Source organism: Lathyrus oleraceus, chromosome 3, assembly GCF_024323335.1.
Source record: "Lathyrus oleraceus cultivar Zhongwan6 chromosome 3, CAAS_Psat_ZW6_1.0, whole genome shotgun sequence".
In the NCBI taxonomy this organism is placed as follows: Eukaryota; Viridiplantae; Streptophyta; class Magnoliopsida; order Fabales; family Fabaceae; genus Lathyrus; species Lathyrus oleraceus.
In genome coordinates, this window is record NC_066581.1 from 333,436,468 (window position 1) to 333,450,269 (window position 13,802).

General features: G+C 37.7%; 1 protein-coding gene across 1 annotated transcript; it reads left to right on the forward strand.

The window, feature by feature from the left end:
- The first annotated feature begins 12,326 nt into the window (after nt 1-12,326).
- LOC127131139 (uncharacterized) lies at nt 12,327-13,034 on the forward strand. Its single transcript, XM_051060076.1, has one exon. It carries the CDS (start codon nt 12,327-12,329, stop codon nt 13,032-13,034), a length of 708 nt encoding a protein of 235 aa, XP_050916033.1.
- Nucleotides 13,035-13,802: the final 768 nt, after the last annotated feature.

Genomic DNA, 13,802 nt, shown 5'->3' on the forward strand with positions numbered 1-13,802 from the left:
AAAAATATTTGTCGAAGATATACTTTTCAACACCTAGCGACATAGGGAGAATCATTAAGACAGTGAAATGGAACAAGTTCTGCAGGTACCCGAACCCGTACAATGTTCAAGGAATTCTATGTTAAACTAGGGAACACTTCAAACAAAATGAATGAGGTGGTGGTAAGGGAAAATTAGGTGGTATACTCTAAGGAAACCATTAACATGGCTTTAGGATTACACAATGTTGGTGACACTTACCAACATTTACTGGAAACCGCTAAGGACCAAGACCTAGACACCTTAATGGAATCTTTATGCAACCCATGTACAAAATGGATTAACTCAGGTTTAGAGAAAATAATAAGAAGGATGGATCTTTTCCATGACCCCAAAGCTTAGTACCAATTTATTAAGAATTCACTTTGTCCTACTACCTACAATGAGATTGTAAACAGAGCCAAAATGGTGCTTCTTCACCGAATAACTTCATTTGGTGCAATGAACTTTGCTTAAATTATCTTGCATGAGATTCACGCTTGCTCCACAAAAAGGAGTGCATTTTCTTGCTTGATCTAAACTTTGTGTAAAAGGCAAGAAGTCCCTGAGCATGAAACTGATGAGACTTGCCACCCCCAGGAAAGATTTGACGGAGTTGTAATTCAAACGCTTTTAAAGCCATAGGGAAGGAATAGGCAACCAGAGGCAAGATATGAGATGTCATAACGAGAGACCTCTTTTGAGACCGACAAAGTCTTGTAAGGAATCCTTCTTCAAATGGAAAAGGACTAGAGAGAATTTTACAAGTTTGCAAGAGACCAGCAAGCATGGCAAGAGAAGATGTATGCCTTTAACAATGGAGAAGTCTCAGAAAATCCACCAATATTCATGGAGGATATTTTGGAAGAACTAATTCATGAGGAAGATCGAGATGAAAATGGGGGGAATTATAAAAGAAATGACAAAGAGTTGAAGAGAAATAAGAAAGACAAGAAAAAGAGTAAGAAAAGTGTCTCTTTTAAATCATAGCCTGAGTCTAGCTCTATCGTTCCAGAAGAAGACACTACTGAAAAACCTAAGAAAAGGTCTATAGTACCCCAAAATTTGCCCCCCATTTTTTGCAATCATCTAACCCATAACATGTCATTCATGTCTCATGTCTCATGCATATTCACCATCATTCATTCATGGTTAACAGATACTAACAAACATCATAGATTCAAGATTTCTGGCTAACAAAGCAGGTTTGGATTGAAGATTTTGGTATCATGCATCGTATGGTTTGCAACCCTAATTCTTGGTCTTGAGGGATTTTGTTGCTTGGCCTCCGTGCATGAACTGAGCCTCTAAACCTTAATGGTGGTTCCTAACCCTAAGCTCATGTGATCTTTCACTCAGTGTGTGTCGCACTCAGCCTATTGAGCTTGGTCTATTCGTCTTGTCTCCTTGGTTGTCGCTCAAGCGTCGGTGTTTTAGCTTATTGGACCTAACCCAAGTCCTTGGTATCATAACTTTCATTGTACCTTTTGGTCTTGACAAGGTCCATATTTCCTTCTTTTACGTGTCGATTATAGATCCCGGGTTGAGTCCATGATCATAGAAGCCCAAAATCCAATCCATTTCATATATTAAGTCAAGTCATTTTCAGCCAATTGGCTAATTCCATCCATTTTCATCCCTAAAATATCCACTACATACAAAAAAAATGCAAGGAAATGTCATAATACATTGCAAAAAACTCATTTTTGGAAGTTTTAACCCTGTGAGTCGACTCATGACTCGACGCAAAACCTTCGGGTTCGAACAGGTTGAGTCACAGGTCGACCTAATTCTGGAAAATCTGGCTGAGTCGACTCATTCACTCCTTGCGTCGACTCATTCCCCTTTTTCCTTTGAACCATGTTCCTTTGGGTCCAAACAGGTCGACTCTCAGGTCGACTCAATTCTGGGAAATTCTGTTTGAGTCGGCTCACCCACTCCTTATGTCGACTCATTGTCCCATCTTTCTTTGAACCATTTCGCCACAGGTCCGAATAGGTCGACTCCCAGGCGGGCTCAACCCTAGCATAATCTCTATTTGAGTCGACTCATTCCCTGTTTGAGTCGACTCATAGCTTGTCTTACAGGAACTTTTGCACTGCTATGAGAATTGAACCTCCAGATTGAAACATGAACTCCCATCATCGAAGATAACCTTGCATTTCAAGACAAATGCACACCTGCATGAACACCGAAAAAACCATGAGCATAACAGCCATGAGACGATACCGTCAAATCTCACCGGAGAAACACACGACCCCATACCTGCAGAATGCATACCATAACCCACCTACTACATACTTACAACGCTACAAACTACAAATTCCTGTCATGCTAAAACAATCACAATGATTCACAACTGCAAGTCACACTTAAACCTGCACAAACATAACCAAAATCACAGTTTGCACAACATAACCACACAATTGTTAACCTACAGTTGCAAGTCATGATTAAGTCTACTGGTTGTATCTTGCCCCTCAACCAATTAAAGCCTAATTTCATTCAAGTTTTCGCCTGCTATAACCAGTCACTATTGGAGCCACCCAAAACCAGCCAACTAACTTCCAACTCAGTGAGTTAACCAACTAAACTCACCGAGTTCACCCCAACTAACTCCAGACCTCACCTAACTAACTCCAAACCTAACTCCAAGCCACATTAATCCCAAGCCTAATCACTATAAATCTACATCACCACCATCATTTGAAGCCCTTTCTTTTTTGCAACCATCACTCTTAAGTTTCTGAGTTCTCTATGAACCCTCTCCCTCTCACACTCAAAGCTCAATTTCTAAAACTCCATTGAAGCTTCACATCGAAGCTTCAAGAAGAGTGAGCTCAACCTCGTCACACTACAAATTTTTTGAAGATGAAGATTTGGAAAACAAGCAAGTTAGGAGGAATTAAAGGCAATACCGTACTGATTGTACAAGTGACTTTCCGTCTTCATCTTCTTCGATCAACACTCATCGGAGTAAGTCTCAGCTTCGGAGGTAGGTCCATTTTTCATCATTTCATTTCATTTTGGTTGCTATGCTGAATATTACACCATGCTGTTGCAAAACCCCATCATGAGGAACCCCAAATTTTGTTCACGGAGGTGCATTTTAGATCTGGTTTTTAGGGGTTATTGATGGTTTGGTTTCAGTTATGGGTTTAGGGCAAAAATTAGAGAATTTGGAGATCGGATCCTTGTTCAGGAGATGGAGACGACGATGGAGGTGTTTTTGCTGTTCATTTTCGGTAGCCACCGCCGCAGTAAGTGATTTCCAGCGCGGTGGAGCTCTAGTGCCGATTGTGCCCTGAAGAAGGCGCGCGAGCATATTCAAGTTTTTTGCTGATTTTTCCAAGTCAGACCCCATTCTTTAGGCTTAATCCTAGTTTGGTCTTGGTTCATCCAAGCCTAAAGTGAAATTACTATCTCACTCCAGTTACTCTACTGCACCCCTGGCTGAAAGGAACTTGTCCATCATTGGGCTTTGGCAACTGAAGCCCATGCTTTTGGACCCTGTCTTGCCCTCTTTTTCCAGCACACATACAAACCAGGCCTACACCCCCTGTTTTGCAAAGGCCCCTTCTATTTTATTTGGTTTTGTTGATTAGATTAATTTTGATTGTTAGAATCTAGGTTAATTAGACCAATTAGGAGTTAATTAGGAGTTCCAAAATATTAGAAATATTGTTAGGTTTGTTAACTCTTGAATTAGATGTGAATAGGATTTTGTAGGAATATTAACATTTTTAGAAATTGGAACATTTTAGCACCTAATAGCATTTTTTGCAGTAGGGTAGTTTAGAATTTAATCGAGCTTAACTAGAATTTGCATAATTAGAATTCTTGATTCAATAACTATATAATTGTCAAAATACCATTTTATCCCTTATGGGTAATTTTGGACATTTTACCCATGTAATCACATACTCCTTAAGGAATAGAATTTAACATAGAATTTTAATCCAAAAGTCTTAACATTAACATGCCCCCTTAGGATTTTTCTAACATAGAAGTTGCAATCAACCATGACATGATCCCTTAGGATAGTCTAATTCAATTCTAACCATTAGATTAGGTGCTAACCTAGTTTCTTCGATCAAATCAAACCTATGATTCAAATTGATCAAAAGCAATTTTGATTAATTAAATCTTTTGAACTTGTATAATTCGACAGTCTAATTGAGTGACCAAAAGACCATTTGTCACTTAATGAGACTTTTTCTTCTAAGCTATGGAGCTCGAAGCCTCAAGTCAGATTCTCAATCAAGGCATCCTCGGTCACACCAAGAAGTGGATTATACAAATGCTTCAAAGGTGGAAACTGCAAAAGCTTGTTAAATCAAAATCGGAATTGTGTGGCACGATCCTTAAGCAATGTAGAAGGAATGGGACTGGAGAATTCCTACCCCCATTCTGAATATCTTTGGGTATGGGACGAATGACCCATCACTCATCGTATTCACCTCTATTCATAGACTTTAGCATAATTCTAATCATACGATTGACAAGTCTCTCTCTCTTTATAAAGCATCATGCAACAAGTAAGGACTACACTAACAACTCATCACTCATGAATCAAGTTGTACGACACGAGCCTTAAGCAATGGAGAAGGAGTGTGTCATACCCTAAATTTCACCCTGAGTTTTTCACTCGCATCAGCATAGCATGAACCGATCCATTTTTGTCGTGCATTTCATTAGTTAAAAAGCATTTATCAGAGTTTATATAAAAAAGGTTAGGAGTTCTGGCATTTTATCTGATCTTGATAATATTCATTCAGTCATATGTTGATTGAGAAGTCGAAAGACTTGATTTCTCAATCTCAGTGCATAATTTATTCTGTTGCATCTTGTTTCAGAGGTTTAGAGGGTGATAATCAAGAATGTTTTCATTGTCTGAGTATGTATAGGGTTTTGTGTGTGTTTTAGAAAGGGAAGCAAATGGTTCAAGGGTGATTCATTTGCATCCATTGTCTGTTTATATTTATTTAATCATTGAATCAGTACATTCAACAAACATTTGCATTTTATACTTGTCACAACATGCATTTTGTTTCACATAGTGCTTGAAATTTCAGCTAGGTTAATTTTTCTGATCTACAGACAGACCAGTCGCATAGTTTCTCAACTGTACGTCGAATTAGCGGGCGAAAAATTTCAAAATTGAGCTTGAAGCCGTCAGTTTTCTTAATCTATGATTCGTGTGGTTTAACTTGGCGTGCTAGTTTTAATTTTTCGACTACTTTTTCGATCTCAATTTTATCCGCCTGAGCCATTTAACCGGTCAAAATATATTTCAAAAATTTGACCAAAACCATTATGTTTACGAAAAGTTTATTTTGCACTAATCATTTTAATATGTTAAGTTTATTTTTTTTTTTGGTCACTTTTGGCGTCTGATTTTTATTCATCATTTTCTTGATTATTTTTATTGTTTATCCAAATTAATCGGTGAAATTATTTATGTTTTTAAAATTTAATTTAATTTTCTATTTTTGTGCTATTTTTTTAAAAAAAAATTATAAAAAAAATCTTTTTAGCATTTTTAAAACTAAGGAAAACAAAGAAAATCAACAAATGTCTTCAAACTCTCCCTAATTGAGGCTACACATGGCCAGCGACTGATGGGGAGATTTAATTTATTTCAAAAAAAAACTAGAAAAAATAACGGGAGGACATGTGTGTATAGTGGAAATAAGGCTTCCATTTTATGTCACTTATTATAGCATGAAGGTAAATTTTCAGAAGAAAAAAAAAGGCAAAAGATATTTTCTCCCCTATTTCTCCTATTCCCTTGCGGGTACTTCTTCTTTTCTTCCTGCATCATATCAATTTTTTCTGCTACACAAATATTCATCATCACCTCTCTCACTTACATCACACATCTCTCACATCTATCACTAAGGAAAAAATAAAAATAAAAACTAAAACCTCTCTTCTTTCTCTTCACCTTTCAACTCCTTATAACTCTTATCATATCTTTTCTTCCTTCACAACAACCTCCAACGGAAACAACCCTCATAACTTGTGAACAAACACGACCACCGCGCCGGTCCCTTTGCAACCGCCGAACAAACCATCAAAACCGCTTCTTTCCATTTAAACCGAGCATCATCGTCATCGGAACAACAACAACATAACAACTTTGTCTTCAACGCTTTATTTCTCTCTCGGCCCAGCACAACGGTCGATCCAACCACCTATCAAACACAACCACCACCATGAAATCGACCTCTCTGTCACTACAACAAAAGTAATATGTGATAAGCTGTTGAAACCGGATTAAGAGGAATCACACCACAACAATCGTTGCAGCTCACCACTGAGGGTAATTTCTTTTTTTTTTCTCTCTTATTTTAATATTAAGTCTTTGTTCAAAGTTTAGTGAAAATCTAGAATTTACATGATAGAAAACAAGAAATAAGTGTGAGCATGGATTCAAGTTTAGTTTTGATGTAATGTGGAGTTTTTATTTTTTTTATTTTATTTTTATTTAAAAAAAAAAAGAAAGAAATATGATGGCTGAAACGAGAAAGAGAAAGAGAGTAAGGTTGTTTTCTCTTTTTGTTTTATTAAAAAAATATCCATGCCACGTGTCAGTATATTAGAGGATGTTAATAATATTTTTTAAAAGAAATCACTTACTGTATGCTGAGAATGAGGATCTCATTTTGGTTATGCTATAAATACGTTTCCACTCATATGTTTTAGTTTTGAATATGTTACTTCATTTTTGACTTCTTCTTGGTTTTATTTATTTTAGTATATATGGTATGTTGGTTTTGGATTAAAGTGAGCCCATTAATTTTATAATATAGTGTAATAAAAGAAGAATTAGGTAATATTAATATGTGTAGTAATGGGCTTAATTTCTAACAATCGGCTAAAACTCATTAATCACCCCTCTCTATTATACATCACCGAACACCACTCTTTTTTTAATTATTATTATTATTATTTATTTATTTATTTATTTGTTATTATTATATTTTTATTATATATTATTATTACTATTACTATAATTACTATCATTATCATTATTAATATTGTCATTATATTTATTATTACTAATTATTATTTATATGTTATTATCTCTATATCATTTATCATTATTATTATGTTTATTATTATTTTATTACCGTTTGTAGTATTATTGATTATTATTATACTATTATTATAATTATTGTTTATTATTATTATTTACTCTTATTTTTAAGTGTTTATTATTTATTACTAATTGATATAATTATTGTCATCATTATTATTATTAGGTTTGATTGAATAAATATTATTATTGATTATTATTTCTAATTATCATTCATTATTATTATTATTGATTAATTATTTATTTAATTTTTATTCTTGTCATTTTTTTTTTGAATTAATTAGTTATTGAGTAAATTGTATATTTTAAATTGTTGAAGAAAAAATTCGATTTATTTGTCCTGTCAGTTTGTCATAAACACAATGCAATTTTGGAGTTAAGAATTCAATTTAAATTTAGAAACGGCTTAAGAACATAAAGTTTTGTTGACCGGCCTCAGATAGGGCCATCCTTACATGAATCGTCTTACGACTACTTAAACATTACGCTAAATTTCTTTTAATTTAATTTATGATGTTATTTCGAGTCCCTTGGCTTTCTCTTGGGCCTTCTTACAACGAGATTCTTTTTTTTTTCAATTGTCTTTCAAAGCTTATATAATTTAATTATCGTGTTGTATCCCCATTCGATAAACTGTACCCCCATTCCTAAACATGTGTAATAAATTTACCGCTTTCATTTACTTTACAGTACTAGTTGATTATTAATAAAAGATTAAAATCAACCCTTTCAGAAAAGAACAAAAACAAACACTCGATCCAACGTCGAGTCTTTCGTCCTAAATTAAATCCAAATTGATTACAAAGTCAAATATACCCCCGCCACATCCAAATTATTTTCATAAGTCAACTTCTGACACTTGATCCAATGTCAAGTTGTCCCCCTATTTTCAAAAGCTTTTCACAATAAAAATGGAAGAAACTGATTAAGTTTAGACTTTCTCTGTTTTGGATGTTAGGATACTGCTGTAGAGCTCAACGTTCAAACATTCGTCTTCCATATTAAAATACAATAATTACTAGAATTAGGTCATTTCTCTTATAGAAGAAAAAGATTGATTGGGTATCGACCTTCTCTTTCCCGATTATTTGGACACTGCTGTAGAGCTCTATGTCTGATTAATCGTCTTCCGTTAATGAATTTTGACCTAATTTTCCACAGTTTCATAACAAACTTTTGGATGAAAAGAGAGTGATTGGGCTTAGGCCTCTTCCTTTTCGGGCATTCGAGTACTGCAGTAGAGCTCCCTGCTTGGATGCCTGTCTCCGCTTAAAATCAACTCAAACTCATCAAACTTATTTTCCGCCCTCGTGCGACCCCAAAAACATTTTCAGAAAAGAGTATGCAACATCTATTTTGATGCGAAACAAACAAAGACTTCAGCCTCCAAGAGTGAGCAGCAAGTAAAGGTTTAATCCCTCAAATGTGATCCAAGCATCACTCTCTTTAAAAGCAATCCACCCAGTAGTTCTCTTTGGGTAGAACTACGTATGCCTTGAGTTCTTCATAGCACCTGAAGATACGTAGGAGCAGGATTGTGAAATCTTGTCAGGCACATTAATATTAAAAAACCTAAGTCTTTCCTTTCTTTCTTTCTCTTTCCTTACCCGATAAGTAGAAGATCGCAAACGATATCACGTTAAGACTCTAACACGAAACTAACTAAATGGGTCCCATCGAGTACGATGGATGTGAGGGGTGCTAATACCTTCCCCTTGCATAACCGACTCCCGAACCCGATTTAGTTGCGACGACCATTTCTTTTTTATTTTTTTATTTTTGTGGGTTTTATCGATATTTCCCTTTTCCCTCTTTGGGAATAAATAAAGTTCGGTGGCGACTCTGATTTATTTATATTTCGAGCGTTCCCTACGCTTGGGTATTTTTCGCGCCGCAACAGCTGGCGACTCTGCTGGGGACCGAACGTTCTCCTAAGCGAGTCAACCCTAATTTAGTTTGTTTTGTGTTTGAGTTTTTGCTTTTATTTGTTTGTTTGCTTCTGATTTATTTTATCTATATATGCCTTTATTATCTGTATTTCCAATTACTGTATTATTGATATATGGTACCATTGGAACTTTCTGGACTATTGGCATTTGTGTGAGGAAAGGCTTTATACCCGAGCTATGAGAAAAACTTAAGTTAGGATGGTGGTTGTGTAGTATTGACCTGCGAGACATCGGACTCGTTAGGTTGATGCGAGAACCCCACTCAGATGAGATCCCTTGAAAGTATTACTGTCTTACGATTAGTCGTTTTGGCAGTGATACTTTTAACCTCGATCTATGATTCTGAGGACCTTTTGTAGAACCCTGAACCTATGGCTTTTAGGACCGATGGTTGTGTAGTGTTAACCTATGATACTTAGGACTCGTTGGGTTAATACGAAGACTTCACTCAGAGTAGATCATTTTTGAGGATATTGTTGTCTTACGAGTAGTCGTTTTGACGATAATATTGTCAGGTGTGATCCATGACTCTGGGAACCGTGTCTAGAACCGTGGAGTCGATGGTTGTGTAGTATTGACCTACGAGACTTAGGACTCGTTGGGTTAATATAAAGACCTAACCTAGAATAGATCCTTCTTAAGATATTATTGTCTTACAATTAGTCGTTCTGACGATAATATTCTTGAATTGGGTCCATGACTCTAGGAACCTGTTAAACCCTAGAGCCTACCTGTTTGGTTTTCCTATTCCTGGAACCTTTCCTCCATGAAGTAATTAATCAGAATGTTCCAATGATCACCTACCCAACTGTACATACATAAACATAAAACATTTCATAATCATAACACATATGACATGTGCATATTTTCAAGGGACCTAAAGACTCGTTTGATTTCAGGCATTCAGAAGACATGGGTAGCAATCAAAAAAGTACTTATTCATTCAAGTTCAGGAATCCAAAGCTAGGATTGATTAAGGGGTTGATCTCAGATGTGAAAAAAATCAGAAGGAACAACTTTTGTGTTGAGTATGGTGACCTGTTGACTATCATGAACACCGAGGTGGATGCTTAGGCCATTTTCACTTTGGCACAATTCTATGATCCTCCCTTACGGTGTTTCACATTCCAGGATTTCCAGTTGGCGCCAACACTTGAAGAGTTCTCACATATAGCAAACATTGGTATCAAGGATGAAATCCCTTACACCGGTCTAGGGGAACTTCCTACACATCAACAAATAGGTTCAGCTATACGTCTAGATAAAGCGGAAGTGAAAGCTAATCTTGGACCAAAAGGAGGCACTTCAGGTTTCACTTTAAAGTTCTTAGTGGGAAAAGCTTCAGATTTGAAAAGTAAAGAAGATTGGGTCGCTTTCAATGTTGTGTTAGCCTTGATACTCTATGGGATTGTCTTGTTCCTGAACATTGATGACTTCGTGGACATGACTGCTATACGCATTTTCTTGCTCAAGAATCCCATTCCCACCTTGCTTGCAGATGTTTATCACTCTATCCATTGGAGAAATGAGAAAAAGGGGGGGATTATCCAGTGTTGCGCTCCTTTACTGTATAAATGGTTCTTATCTCACTTACCAAGCGAAGGGCCTTTTATTCAGAACAAGGATAACCTCAAGTGGTCTCAAAAAATCATGTCTCTCTTTGCCAATGACATCACCTGGTACTCTCGTGTTTATGATGATGTGGACATAATCGTCAAATGTGGGAACTTCCATAATGTGCCACTCATAGGAACTCGAGGTTGCATCAATTACAATCCTGAGCTTGCTATGCGGCAACTTGGGTTTCCTATGAATGACAAACCAGAAGACAAGTTGTTAGAAGGTTTCTTGTTGGGAGAAGGAGTGAAGGACTTTGATCTGGTGAAGAGGATAGGTCGTGCCTGGACTAAAGTTCGTAGAGAAGGAAAAAGGGAGCGTGGAAAGAAGAATTGTATAGCTAGAGGGCCATATACAAGTTGGGTCCAAGCCAGAGCTTCTCAAGACAAACTACCATACCCTTATGAGCCTCCAATGCATACAAATCCTCCAGAACCTACTCACGTCACTATGGAGGAAGCTAAAGAGCTCAAAGTTGTCATCCAAAGTTTGGAAAAAGAGAATGAAGAGCTACGGTTGAACCTTCTCCGAATTACTGAAGAAAGGGATAATCATAAGTGGGAGCTTGGGCGGAAGAAAACACAACTTCAAGCAAATGTGGAAAGGACTGATAAGGAGGAATATAAGAGAAAAAGAGTCAAACAGGGGTTAGATCAGGCTGAGAGCTGCTTGAATACCATCAAAAGCCAACTGAAAGAGGCTGGGAGGGATTGTCGTGAGAAAGAGAAATGGTGGAAGCTCGCCACAAAACAAAAAAAGGAGATAAGAGAGACGCTTGAGGCTGAGATAGCCAACCTCAGTGTTTCACTCTTTGAATCAAAAGAAAGGGAAGAACGAGAACGCCGCAGTAAAGAGAGTGCTATGGCTGCTACTCAGGTTACACCTGAAATATGGAATGGAAAGTGCCAGGAGGCTGAAAATGCTAATGAGTGGGAACGATACTGGAGAGGCCGACATGACTCTTTGCTACAAGAAGGTGAAGATTGGATGAACGCAAGGGAAAATGTGAATGCTAGTTTGGCAGCCTGCGAGGAAACCATCCAGTTTTTACATGAACAAAGAAATGAGTATTGAGACAAGTTTGCCAGTTTGATAGACTTCTGTAATGGCATGGCTACGAATGTGCCTTTGATGCTAATATGTGCTTTGGAAGACATAGACAATGACAACATCCCTCATTCAGTGACTGAATTTATTTATCTTTGTGAAGACATGATAAAAAGGTTCAAAGGAGAGTTGGAAGATCTCAACAAACAGAAGCCTGCAGTTTGACCTTTTTTTTTATGTTGTACTTTCCTTTATGTTTGAAAGAATATTTTGTACTCATTCCTTGTACTCTATTTTGAATTGAATGAATGAAGGATTTTGAGTTTCTTTTGTACAAAAAAGTTTGGTTCCATTCTTGTTTTATTCCCCGTGATCTCTTTGAATGCTTGCTAAGTTACAAGGAGTCTAACACGGTTCCCTGAAAATAAAATTGAACATAAGCATAAAAGACATTTTTAAATCCACGTGCATTAACATATGCATCATGCATTTCATTTCTCAAAACAAAAACTCATTCCATTTTTCCTCGTGTCCAGTAGTTCAAGCTGATTCCTCAACGTGCATACGCTACTCGCTCCAACACAAGAAGAATCATGGATGTAGTTAGAGAAGAACAAGCTGCCTTCAGAGAGGAGATGGACTCTATCAAAAGCAAGATCGAGCAGATCTTTGAGGCTATACAAGCTCTGGCTAGAAGGGAAGAAGAGGCTCGTGTTGCCGCTACTGCAAGGAACGATGCTCTAGTTCAAGGGGTTGCTCTTCAGTCAGGACCTTCAGTTCCTATTCCAAATCCCGTTATCTACGGTCTTCCTCCAGGTTTTGTTCCACCGCCTGAAAGAACTCATGTGCCTCCACCTGCACATACTTCTGGAGTAGCTGATGGAGTCGCTGCGCAAGGACCTCCGATAGTCAATCAAGTGGCCATTCCCCGCACTGATGAGGAGCTCCAAGACGAGTTTGAAATGCAGAATTACAATGGAGCTACTCCAGTGGTCATCCCTACTGCTGCCCAAGATTCTGAGGCTATCTTGATGTGTCGTGCTCTGGCTGGAAAGCTAAGAATCTTGGAAGGACATAACTCAACCCGTTTAAGTGCCTTAGAGATGTGTCTAGTCCCAGACGTGGTGATTCCTCCAAAATTCAAAGCGCCTGAATTTGAAAAATACAAAGGACTCACGTGTCCTAACATACATTTGAAAATGTATTGCAGAAAAATGGCTGCCTATGCCAGAGATCATAAGCTCATGATCCATTGCTTTCAGGACAGTCTAACTAGGGCATCTTTGGACTGGTACATGTAGTTGGAATGTAGCAACATCCACACTTGGGATGAGTTGGCTGAAGCATTCGCAAAGCAATACAAATATAATACTGACATGGCACCAAACCGTACTCAGCTTCAGAGTATGGCCCAGAAAGACAATGAATCTTTTAAAGAATACGCACAACGCTGGAGAGAATTGGCTGCAAGGGTGCACCCGCCGCTGGTTGATCGTGAATTGATTGACATTTTCATGGGAACCTTGCAGGGCCAATATTATGAAAGATTGATCAGTAGTGTGTCCACAGGATTTTCTGACATGGTGATCGTGGGAGAAAGAGTAGAAGAAGGACTGAAGAGTGGTAAAATCCAGGGAGGTTCCAGCAGTCAACCAATCTTGAAGAAGCCTTTCAACGGATTCAAGAGGAAGGAGGGTGAGACTAGTGCCATTTCTTCTCAGAGGAGGGTACCACCCAGGGCTCTTGCTCCTCTGCCTTATTATCAGTACCCTTACGTAGCAGCTGCTCAATATCCAACCATGCCTTATCGTCCAATTGCTCATGTTCCTATTCCAGCTCCGGTACCTCATTATCAAGTTCCAGTTCCTCAATATCAAGCTCCTCCACCTCAGTTCCAGGCTCCTCCACCTCAACATCAATAGAGAAATCAACAAAATAATCAACCACGTCCAGTTCAGCAGCAACGGCCAAATCAACAGAGGCCATATCAACAGTACAATAATGTGAATACCACTCCTATCCCAATGACTTACACTCAATTGCTACCGTATCTGATTCAGAATGGGACT